Below are 12,161 nucleotides of genomic sequence, written 5' to 3'. Positions count from 1 at the left end.
CTTTAGTAGTTGTTTCTTTGCAGCAATTCGACCATGAAGGCCTGATTCACACAGTCTCCTCTTAACAGTTGATTTTGAGACGTATCTGTTACTTGAATCTGTGAAGCATTTATTTGGCCTGCAATTTCTGAGGCTGGTAACTGTAATGAATTTATCCTCTGCAGCAGTGGTATCTCTGGGTCTTCCTTTCCTGTGGCGGTCCTCATGAGAGCCAGTTTCATCATAGCGCTTGATGTTTTTGCGACTGCACTAGAGGAAACGTTCAAAGTTCTTGAAATGTTCCATATTGACTGACCTTCATGTCTTAAAGTAATGATGGACTGTCGTTTCTCTTTGCTTATTTGAGCTGTTCTTGCCATAATATGGACTTGGTCTTTTACCAAATAGGGCTATCTTCTGTATACCAACCCTACCTTGTCACAACACAACTGATTGGCTCAAACGCATTAAGGAGGAAATAAATTCAACAAATTAACTTTTAACAAGGCACACCTGTTAATAAAATGCATTTCAGGTGACTACCTCATGAAGCTGGTTGAGAGAATGCCAAGAGTATGCAAAGCTGTCATCAAGGCAAAGGTTGGCTATTTGAAGAATATCAAATATAAAATATATTTTGATTTGTTTAACACTTTTTTGGTTGCTACATGATTCCATATTTGTTATTTCATAGTTTTGATGTCTTCAATATTATTCTACAATGTAAAAAACATAAAAAATAAAGAAAAACCCTTGAATAAATAGATGTGTCCAAACTTTTGACTGGTAGTGTATATGTACTGATGTGTGGGTGACTGTCAATAATTTGTGTGACTGTTAGTATGACCTTTTCTTTTCTTCTATTTTTCTTATTTTAAAGTTGTGTTGTTCTGTCCTTGAGCTGTTCTTGTCTATTGGTGTTCTGTATTATGTCATGTTTTATGTTTTGTTTTGAATCCAGGAAGTGTAGCTGCTGCTTCAGCAACAGCAAATGGGAATCACAATAAAATACTAAAAAGTAAAACATGAGTTATAAAGGTTTTGAAAGTAGCGCTCACGAGCCAAAATGGGTCCACAAAAATGTTGCACAATTGCATACAACGTCATCCATTTCGTATGATATGTTACATATTGCAAAAAATATTAATTTTTTATCCTGCAATTCGTATGATATGTTAAAATTCCAATTCGTACAATATGTTACAAAATTGTAAGTTCTTAAATGAAAAATCCACTCCAAAACTATATTTTGGTATTTTTTACATTATTCCACTGTTAATACAGTCCCAAAATGTTTTACATGTCAGCAGAATGTAAACTGAATTGTTTTTGCTAAATATCATCATGGATAAAATGTACTGTATATGAAAAATAATGGTGTCTTTGATTCCACAGAAGCAGGGTTTTCTTTTTTTGGGAAAACATTTATAAATCAAATCAATTTTTATTTGTCACATACACGTGTTTAGCAGATGTCATTGCGGGTGTAGCGAAATGCTTGTGCTTCTAGCTCTGACAGTGCAGTAATATCTAACAAGTAATTTCTAACAATTTCACAACATATACCCAAAACACACAAATCTAGTAAGGAATGGAATTTAAGAATATATACAAATATGGACAAGCAATGACAGAGCGGCATGGACTAAGATACAGTAGAATATTATAGAATAGAATACAGTATATACATATGAGATGAGTAGTGCAAGATACAGTGGGGAAAAAAGTATTTAGTCAGCCACCAATTGTGCAAGTTCTCCCACTTAAAAAGATGAGAGAGGCATGTAATTTTCATCTTAGGTATACGTCAACTATGACAGAGAAATGGAGAAAAAAAAATCCAGAAAATCACATTGTAGGATTTTTAATTAATTAATTTGCAAATTATGGTGGAAAATAAGTATTTGGTCAATAACAAAAGTTTCTCAATACTTTGTTATCTACCCTTTGTTGGCAATGACACAGGTCAAATGTTTTCTGTAAGTCTTCACAAAGTTTTCACACACTGTTGCTGGTATTCTGGCCCATTCCTCCATGCAGATCTCCTCTAGAGCAGTGATGTTTTGGGGCTGTCGCTGGGCAACACGGACTTTCAACTCCCTCCAAAGATATTCTATGGGGTTGAGATCTGGAGACTGGCTAGGCCACTCCAGGACCTTGAAATGCTTCTTACGAAGCCACTCCTTCGTTGCCCGGGCGGTGTGTTTGGGATCATTGCCATGCTGAAAGACCCAGCCACGTTTCATCTTCAATGCCCTTGCTGATGGAAGGAGGTTTTCACTCAAAATCTCACGATACATTGCCCCATTCATTCTTTCCTTTACACGGATCAGTCGTCCTGGTCCCTTTGCAGAAAAACAGCCCCAAAGCATGATGTTTCCACCCCCATGCTTCACAGTAGGTATGGTGTTCTTTGGATGCAACTCAGCATTCTTTGTCCTCCAAACACGACGAGTTGAGTTTTTACCAAAAACTTCTATTTTGGTTTCATCTGACCATATGACATTCTCCCAATCCTCTTCTGGATCATCCAAATGCACTCTAGCAAACTTCAGACGGGCCTGGACATGTCCTGGCTTAAGCAAGGGGACACGTCTGGCACTGCAGGATTTGAGTCCGTGGCGGCGTAGTGTGTTACTGATGGTAGGCTTTGATACTTTGGTCCCAGCCTTCTGCAGGTAATTCACTAGGTCCCCCCGTGTGGTTCTGGGATTTTTGCTCACCGTTCTTGTGATACTTTTGACCCCACGGGGTGAGATCTTGCGTGGAGCCCCAGATCGAGGGAGATTATCAGTGGTCTTGTATGTCTTCCATTTCCTAATAATTGCTCCCACAGTTGATTTCTTCAAACCAAGCTGCTTACCTATTGCAGATTCAGTCTTCCCAGCCTGGTGCAGGTCTACAATTTTGTTTCTGGTGTCCTTTGACAGCTCTTTGGTCTTGGCCATAGTGGAGTTTGGAGTGTGACTGTTTGAGGTTGTGGACAGGTGTCTTTTATACTGATAACAAGTTCAAACAGGTGCCATTAATACAGGTAACGAGTGGAGGACAGAGGAGCCTCTTAAAGAAGAAGTTACAGGTCTGTGAGAGCCAGAAATCTTGCTTGTTTGTAGGTGACCAAATACGTATTTTCCACCATAATTTGCAAATAAATTCATTAAAAATCCTACAATGTGATTTTCAGGAAAAAAAATCTCAATTTGTCTGTCATAGTTGACCTGTACTTATGATGAAAATTACAGGCCTCTCTCATCTTTTTAAGTGGGAGAACTTGCACAATTGGTGGCTGACTAAATAATTTTCCCCCACTGTATGTAAACATTATTAAAGTGACTAGTGTTCCATTTCTTAAAGTGGCCAGTGATTTCAATAGGCAGCAGCAGCCTCTAATGTGCGAGTGATGGCTATTTAACAGCCTGATGGCCTTGAGATGCTTTTCATTCTCTCGGTCCCAGCTTTGATGCACCTGTACTGACATCGCCTTCTGGATGATAGTGGGGTGAACAGGCAGTGGCTCGGGTGGTTGATGTCCTTGATGATCTTTTTGACCTTCCTGTGACATCGGGTGCTGTAGGTGACTTGGAGGGCGTGTAGTTTGCCCCCGGTAATGCGTTCGGCAGACCGCACAACCCTCTGGAGAGCCCTGTGGTTACGGGCAGTGCAGTTGCCGTACAAGGCGGTGATACAGCCCAACAGGATGCTTTCAATTGTGCATCTGTAAAGGTTTGTGAGGGTTTTAGGTGCCAAGCCAAATTTATTCAGCCTCCTGAGGTTGAGCACGCACCCTTGTGGGGCACCATTGTTGAGGATCAGCGAAGTGGAGATGTTGTTTCCTACCTTCACCACCTGGGGGCGGCCCATCAGGAAGTCCAGGACCCAGTTGCACAGGGCGGGGTTCAGACCCAGGGCCTCGAGCTTAATGATGAGCTTGGAGGGTACTATGGTGTTGAATGCTGAGCTATAGTCAATGAACAGCATTCTTACATAGGTATTCCTCTTGTCCAGGTGGGATAGGTGTGCAGTATGATGGCGATTTGCATCGTCTGTGGATCTATTGGGGCGGTAAGCTAATTGAAGTCTCTCAAAGCACTTCATGATGACAGAGGTGAGTGCTACGGGGCGATAGTCATTTAGTTCAGTTACCTTTGCTTTCGTGGGTACAGGAACAATGGTGGCCATCTTGAAGCATGTGGGAACAGCAGATTGGGAAAGGGAGAGATTGAATATGTCCATAAACACACCAGCCAGCTGGTCTGCGCATGCTCTGAGGACACGGCTAGGGCTGCCGTCTGGGCCGGCATTCTTGCGGGGTTGACATGCTTAAATGTCTTACTCATGTCGGCCACGGAGAAGGAGAGGCCACAGTCCTTGGTAGTGGGCCTCGTCGGTGGCACTGTGTTATCCTCAAAGCAGGCGAAGAAGGTGTTTAGCTTGTCTGGAAGCGAGACGTCGGTGTCGGCGACGTGGCTGGTTTTCCTTTTGTAGTCCGTGATTGTCTTTCTTGGTCCTATGGAGTGATTTATAGAGGAGACCTTTATGCTGCTGTACATTCGATCTGATTGTGGTATAGGCATCCTGTAGAGAACTTACAAGCAATGCGTCCCACAAACTAAAAATGTTACAAAGATAACACTGATTGACCAGAGATTAGTGTTCTCCCTCACAGCCTCAGTGAATATCACCTCTGGTACTGATAGACGGTATTAGATTGACTTTCACACACACACACAACAACAAAAAACTGCACATATAAAAACCCACATTCATCATGTTTTCCTCGCAAGGTACTTATTTTATTAGAATAGCCTCATTTTATGACGTTGCTACTGGGTTGTAGCCTATTTCATGAAGAGCGGAAATGACCTGCAAATGAGTTACTCATCCACCTAGTTATGTTTGAATATTTGAGTTAATAATTAAACCCCTACCTACATGTTATCTACGTATATGTACTGAGCAAGTAGTTAAAGTAGCTGTTTGGACCGGACAGAATACCACTTGTGAAGTGTCAATGTGCAGTGGTAGGACGGAGTCAGCCGCAGGACACAGAACTGAGTAAACAACGTACTTTACTCGAAAAAATAAACAACACTTTGGTTGTCACAGTTTTTTGTGAAGAAGTCATGTGTGAGATGGGTGTGATTCCTGTGTTGACTGTAAAACCATCGAGAGCCCTCTTTGATGAGAAGTTCCATGTGGTTGTGGGGAACTTACCACCGACACAGGAGGTCACGCTACATTCTTTACATCAGTCTGAAGACACAGACTACTGGGAGGCGTTTGGGCACTATGTCAGTGATGCTCAGGGAAGGATCACAGGTGAGAGATATTATTTCCATTTATCTACTTCATTTACTGTATCTACTTGATTTAGCTACTTCATTTATCTACTTCAACACAAGAAAAACACTTCCAAATACACTTTCTGATGTATTTGTGCCTGCAATGGAAAGTATTTAACTCATTTTATTTATTTAAAGGAATTACAGTGAAATAACAATATGTCTTCTGTAAACTCGGACTGGTGTCATATTCATCATAACTATTTAAAACCCCCTGACATCAGAATTATGTCACAAAATGCATGTTTTTTTCCTACACAAACCACACTTTTCGCCCTGTACTTTCTCAAGTAAGTTTTATGTCATTAATAGTCTTTAAGGATCCAAGTGTAGGGGGGACATATGAGGGTGTTGAGCCCATGGGTCTGTTGTGGAGCATGAGACCAATACCTGGCAGTAGACCGGAACTCAGGTAAACATGAGAATGAACATGAGAGTATTCTGACACTCAGGCAAACGCTAAAGTGGTTGGTAGTTTTGGAATACAAATTGTTATGACCTCTCTAGGTTGAGGAAGAAGGAGGTCCACACTCCCATGGTGGTGCACATCTCTGTGTACAGGGGACACATGAGTCAGGGGTTCAGGGAACAGGTGGCCCTGGCGAGTGTCGTCACAGAACGCTGGTACATGGCCCCCGGAGTCCGCAGGGTTGACATCACAGAGGGAGGGGTCACAGGGACCCTATTCCTGCCACCAGGTACACAATATGCTGTCAATAACTGAAGGTCACATACATGTTGGCCATTTTGCCTGGGTTCTCCTTAAGACCTGTAGAGTAATAATAAGTCATAACAAATTTCATTTAGAGTTCTGACATGTTGAATATATATATATATATATATATATATATATATATATATATATATATATATATATATATATAAGGCAAAGGATCATTGGTAGAAACAAACAATAATGTTTTTGTCATGTCATCCTGAAGGTCCCGGACCCTTCCCCGGAGTTTTAGACATGTGGGGAGGTAGTGGCGGCCTGGTGGAATATCGAGCGGCTCTCTTGGCATCCCAGGGCTTTGCTGCCATGGCGTTAATTTATGTCTTCCGAGACCAAAAAAAAAATTATACCATTGGCTACCCTTACTTTGAGGTTTGTGTCTACCGTCTGCACCGTTTTCCTATAGAAATCGTGGTTGACACTCTGCCATTTATGTGTGTGTGTGTGTGTGTGTGTGTGTGTGTGCGTGTGTGTGAGTGTGTGTGTGTGCCTGCAAAATGGGAACTGCTCCAAAGAACTGTACTATGTTTTAAGAAGTTATTTTTAGTCACTCGGTAAGATCTTACGAACAATATCTTGATAAACAATAACTTGCATGACAAGTGACAGTCTGACAGACAATGCTACATAATACCTGTGACTGTTTGTTTGCTAGTTTGAATCCTTACCTTACACAATTAGTAACTGATTTAGAACTTTGGAATCAGGTGAGAGGACTCTTTCACTGTCTTTGAATGTGAATACTAACGGACACATCACTATGCTGTCTCTCTCATCTGTGGGGCTGGGAGAAAAAACACTCTGCACGTCTTTCTTGATCTACTGTCTTGAGAAAACGTTCATAAATGCCTAAATGAGTATTGTCACATGCTGATATTTTCTCAGACTGCTTTCAGACTACTGCAGGATCACCCTCTAGTGGCCGCAGACAGAATTGCCCTGCTTGGCCTTTCCCTTGGTGTTACAGTGGTTCTGTCCATCACTGCCTACTCAGAAGCTGTCAAAGTAAGTCCCTAAGAAACTTCTGCCCTGTCAGTTTGTTGATTTCCAGAATAAACATATGTGCATGCGCTTGCACCCGACCAAAATGTCCCCATCATACTCACCGTCATTGAGTTATGTTTAACACATTAATATCAGAGACAAAATGCTTTTTGTCTATCTGTCCTCTGTCAGTAATAAACAATGTATTCATGTAGTTTAAACAAATCTCTGTTTACTCCTTTTAGCCTAGATGTTGTGTGTGCATCAGTGGCAGCCATGCTTGTCGAATTGGAGCTACCCAGTCCATTGAGGAAACATCTCAGGGTATAGACAAGTGAGTCAATACCTTATGTTTACTTGTATTTGTCTGTTTATAAAGTAGCCTAATGATTTTCAAGGAAAAAATAAGTACTATACCTTTGGCCATTCCTTCGCAGAAAATATACAAAGGCCCGTACTGATGAGGAGAATCGCATCATCTGGAGGGACGTTCTTTTACCCATTCCAGAAGATATAGACCTGAAAGTGGAGGTAAGAGATCTGTTATGTAGAGAAAGACCCTTCAGTCCTCTGCTCTTGTTTGGATGATTGTAGCGAGGGAAATGTATCTCACACAGGAGGACAGGATGATAAGGACCTCTAAAAGATTACGCTGGAGAACTCAACCAATACTGGGAACAGTTTCACACTTCATCCAGTCCTATCATGATCCTCCAGTATCTCACAAGATTGAGGGCTCAGAAGTATTGTTGTATCTGTCAATATTCAATTTTCTCCTAAATTGGTATTGATTTGTTCAGTCATGCTCCATTTTGTTTTATTCTGTCCTCAGATGGGGAGGATAACATGTCCTCTGCTGCTGGTTGTTGGACAAGATGATCAGAATTGGGCTGCTGTCGAATCAGCTGATGACGTGAGCTATGTCCTGTTTGCCTATGGAGAACATCATGCTTCCTAAATGCAGTTTAAATACAAGATATCAATTCATGACATGAATTAATTAGCGTTAAACTCCATAATTTTCTCCTCAGATGAAGCAGATGATGGAGAGAGCAGGGAACAGTCACCTGCTGACCACTCTGTCCTACCCTGGAGCTGGTCACCTGATTGAACCGCCGTATGGACCCCACTGCAGGGCTTGTACCTTTGTGTTGCAGCCAGGCCAACAGAGAGGTGCCTTTCCAGAGTCATTCATGCAGACAAACTGTGCTTCTATAGTTATTGTGCTCCTATAGGAGTCCCAATACATTCCTCGTGGACAACAGGGGGTTGCACATTTCTGCTTTAGCCAAGCATTACCACGCCAGATGAAACTAGTCCACTAATGATCCTACAGTTCTAGGTTTTTCTTATGTTACTGGACCCAATTTTCATATAGGTCTACATTACACAGTCATAAGAGAATGTCTCAAATGTCTCAAATCTAAAGCTGTCATTCCAACTTGTTGTAGTGGTGATGCTGTGGGGAGGCCTCACCAAACCTCACGCCGTCGCACAGGAAGACTCATGGGAGAAGATTATAGGTTTTCTGCGAGAGCATCTCTGTCACAGTGTCAAACACCATGTGCAGTCCAGATTGTGAGCATTGTCTTACGTCAGGTGGCATCACTCCTATGCAACACTCGTCCTTCAACCGATCAGTGCTGGGGGAATCGTCGCGTTATCTGACATAAGACAATGAACTGTGACGTAAATAGCAATGGACACCATGCAGTTCAGACAAAGAAATAAACAAAGATAACTTTGAGAGACAGCAACTGTTCCTGCCCAGATGCCAAATGAGTACCCCAAACTTGATCAATTGCCTCATTGTTTGATGTTAGTTCTGATACAGTATGAATGCAATTTGTTTAGGTACGTATTTTTTTGTATGTATTTTTCATTTTAACCATATGGTTTGATTAAAATATGTAACATAATATTACACTATTTTACCTGTCTACTTGTCTGCTTGATAATACTTCTGAAGGCGGGTCCTTTCTAGTTTTAGAAAATATAGAAACATTTCTCTGCTCTGGTTTAGGTGCTGAACAGAATAAATGTACTTCAGCTGTGATTTATTGGTAAGACTGACTATCTTTGTCAGCACAAAAGAGCAGTAAAACCACAAAGATTTCAAACAAATGTGCAGAATGACTAATTCAATTCCATCTTTCATTGAATCAGAAGGCTCATTCAAAACAAAACCTTTTTTATTGCCAATTATTTTAATGACTATTTCCTTGGCAAAGTGGGCAAACTCAATCATGAAATGCCAACAACAAACTGTGAGCCATCATATTCATGCATAAAATGCCAAATAATTAAAGAAAAGCATTATATTTTTTAATTCTATAAAGTTAGTTTGGGTGAGGTGGAAAATGTATTGTTGTCCTTCAATAATGAGACACCGCCTGGTATTGACAAGCTACTGAGGATGGTAGCGCACTATATTGCCACTCGTATTTATCATATCTTTAATCTGAGCCTGGAGAAAGTGTTTGTCCTCAGACCTGTAGGGAAGCTAAAGTCATTCCGCTACCCAAGAATGGTAAAGCACCCTTTGCTGGTTCTAACAGCCGACCTATCAGATTGCTGCCGGCTCTTAGCAAACCTTTAGAAAGAATTGTGTTTGACCAGATACAATGCTATTTATCTGTGAACAAATTAATAACAGACTTTCAGCGTGTTCATAGATAAGGGCACTCAACATGTACTGCAGTGACACACATGATTGGCTGAATGAAATTGATAATAAAAAGATTGTGGGAGCTTTATCGTTATATATAAATTAGCTCCCTGGTATACAGAAAATACCTGAGCCCTGAAGCAAGCTTCCAGAAAATTGGAACGGAAATAGCGCTCCACCAAACTGGAAGTCTTCCGACAACACAGTGCCATATCGAAGAGCCCTCACTGCTGCTCGTTTAGCCTACTTTTCCAACCTAATTGAGGAGAAATAAAAACAATTCCAAATGTATTTTTGATACTGTCGCAAAGCTAACTAAAAAGCAGCATTCCCCAAATGAGGATGGCCTTCACTTTAGCGGTAATGAATTCATGAACTTCTTTGACGAAAAGACCATGATCATTAGAAAGCAAATGACGGACTCCTCTTTGAATCTGCATTTTCTCCAAAACTCAACTGTCCTGCATAGAACTGTCAGGAACTAGGATCAATGGAGACACTCAAGTTTTTTAATCCTGTATCTCTCAACACATTCCCGAAAATAGTAATGGCCTCTAAACCTTCCAGCTGCCTAATGGACCCTATTCCAACTAAACTACTGAAAGAGCTACTTCAAATCAAATCAAATCAAATCAAATCAAATGGAATTTGCCACATATGCCGAATACGACAGGTGTAGACATTACAGTGAATTGCTTACTTACAAGCCCTTAACCAACCATGCAGTTTTTAAATAAAATAAAATAAAAGTGTTAAGTAAAAATTTTATAGTCTGGGTAGCCATGATTAGCTGTTCAGGAGTCTTATGGCTTGGTGGTAGAAGCTGTTAAGAAGCCTTTTAGTCCTAGACTTGGCACTCCGGCACCGCTTGCCGTGCAGTAGCAGAGAGAACAATCTATGACTAAGGTGGCTTGGTGTGGTCGGGTGAGGTCGTCGGGTGAGGTTGTGTGTCTCTCTGGCGGGAGGTAAGCTTGGCTTTATACATAGTTTGGGCTTTGTCGAGTAAAGCTTAAACTATGTATTTAGATTGTAGTTAGGTATTGTAGGTAGTTATCGTGGGTTGTTGTATGTAATTATTGTAGGTTAGTATTTTATTCGGCTGAGCCCGGTGAAGCACGAAGCTAGCTAGCTAACCCACTACCTGGACTAGCTAGCGGGTAGCTACTGGCAACTATTAGCAATGGTGGATAGTTGTTTCACGCCTGAGAGTGCCTGTAATTACGCCGGCTGGCTGCCTACAATAATTACATACAATAATGCCTACCATTCAGCTGTTTTCTAACCTCATTGTCTGAAGCGTTAACGTTAGGTAGTAAGTGGCTACTGTGCTTGAAATGTAGCTAGCTTGTTGCTACCTGGATAGCTACTACTAAACAATAGCTGGAATGACCTAGCGAACAGACGCGAACTGGCTGAGTCAATTCAGTGGAAAGCTTTGCACTTGGCTAGCTAACAGTAGCTGCTAGGGGTATGTTATAACCTACATTTGTGTTTTGTTTTTACATATTGGTAGCCAGAGTCGTTCAAGGGAATTCGGGACATGGGTGACTAGTTAACGTTAGCTTGGCTCTCTCTGTGTGTTCGTGTCATGAAAGGAGGGGTTTCTTCTTTGTCTGAAAGCAATGGCTAGCTAGTATGCTAACTATTCTAGCTAACTAACTGGCTGAATAAGTTGACGACGGACTCGCTCAAGCTGTCGGGACTAACCCACAACGTTAGACACGGACACGAATGATCTGCTTGGCGTGTTGACACACTGGTGGTTTGTTGTGGCCGAGTATTGGTGCTAAACCGTGTTGTTGGAGTCCGGCATGCTAGCTGGCTGTGGCGTCTTATGACTAGGTGCCCTGGATGATTTTCACGGAAGAATACTGTACCAAGTTAGCTAGCTGAATAAACTAAGTTAGTCTATTCCTAGAAAACATTGAACCGCTGTAGTTTACAACAATTATAGTTTCTGAGGTGGAAGTTGGGAGAGTTATATTTGGGTGTTGTGGTGAGGGAGGCCCCGCTCTCTCCTTTCCCAGATGTTTAGTTCATTTCATTTCGATCTCCTTTGCATTATTGTAGCCATTTTCTGTAGCCTGTCAACTATGCCTCTGTCTATCCCTGTTCTCTCCTCTCTGCACAGGCTATACAAACGCCTCACACCGCATGGCTGCTGCCTCTCTAACCTGGTGGTCCCTGCACGCACCACCCACGTGGAGTTCCAGGTCTCAGGCAGCCTCTGGAACTGCCGTTCTGCTGCCAACAAGGCAGAGTTAATCTCAGCCTATGCTACCCTCCAGTCCCTCGACTTCTTGGCGCTGACGGAAACATGGATTACCACTGAAAACACTGCTACTCCTACTGCTCTCTCCTCGTCTGACCATGTGTTCTCGCATACCCCGAGAGCATCTGGTCAGCGGGGTGGTGGCACAGGAATCCTCATCTCTCCCAAGTGGACATTCTCTAT

General features: G+C 41.8%; 1 protein-coding gene across 2 annotated transcripts; it reads left to right on the top strand.

Moving 5' to 3' along the window:
- The first annotated feature begins 4,961 nt into the window (after positions 1 to 4,961).
- On the top strand, positions 4,962 to 8,967 carry LOC311149050 (acyl-coenzyme A thioesterase 1-like). 2 transcript variants are annotated; one of them, XM_084186151.1, is made up of 10 exons: positions 4,962 to 5,298; positions 5,634 to 5,733; positions 5,829 to 6,019; positions 6,263 to 6,426; positions 6,940 to 7,059; positions 7,284 to 7,372; positions 7,476 to 7,569; positions 7,871 to 7,951; positions 8,070 to 8,211; positions 8,490 to 8,967. In XM_084186151.1, the coding sequence occupies exons 1-10, from the start codon at positions 5,103 to 5,105 to the stop codon at positions 8,618 to 8,620; spliced, it is 1,308 nt and encodes a 435-aa protein (XP_084042277.1). In that variant the 5' UTR covers positions 4,962 to 5,102; the 3' UTR covers positions 8,621 to 8,967. The 2 variants fall into 2 exon arrangements, with proteins under 2 accessions (XP_084042277.1, XP_084042278.1); XM_084186152.1 differs by lacking the exons at positions 7,871 to 7,951; positions 8,070 to 8,211; positions 8,490 to 8,967 and adding an exon at positions 7,656 to 7,856.
- Positions 8,968 to 12,161: the final 3,194 nt, after the last annotated feature.

The sequence above is a fragment of the Coregonus lavaretus genome, assembly GCF_964263955.1.
Source record: "Coregonus lavaretus genome assembly, chromosome: 21".
NCBI lineage: Eukaryota > Metazoa > Chordata > Actinopteri > Salmoniformes > Salmonidae > Coregonus > Coregonus lavaretus.
Note: the sequence above shows the minus strand (reverse complement) of the source record. Positions and strands in the feature narration are given on the sequence as shown.

Excerpts from the sequence above, each read along its gene's own strand:
- LOC311149050 (XM_084186151.1), top strand. The coding sequence starts at position 5,103 with ATGTGTGAGATGGGTGTGATTCCTGTGTTGACTGTAAAACCATCGAGA. Across the intron at positions 7,060-7,283 it reads CCTACTCAGAAGCTGTCAAA|CCTAGATGTTGTGTGTGCAT; the intron begins GTAAGTCCCTAA and ends TACTCCTTTTAG. Across the intron at positions 7,373-7,475 it reads ACATCTCAGGGTATAGACAA|AAAATATACAAAGGCCCGTA; the intron begins GTGAGTCAATAC and ends ATTCCTTCGCAG.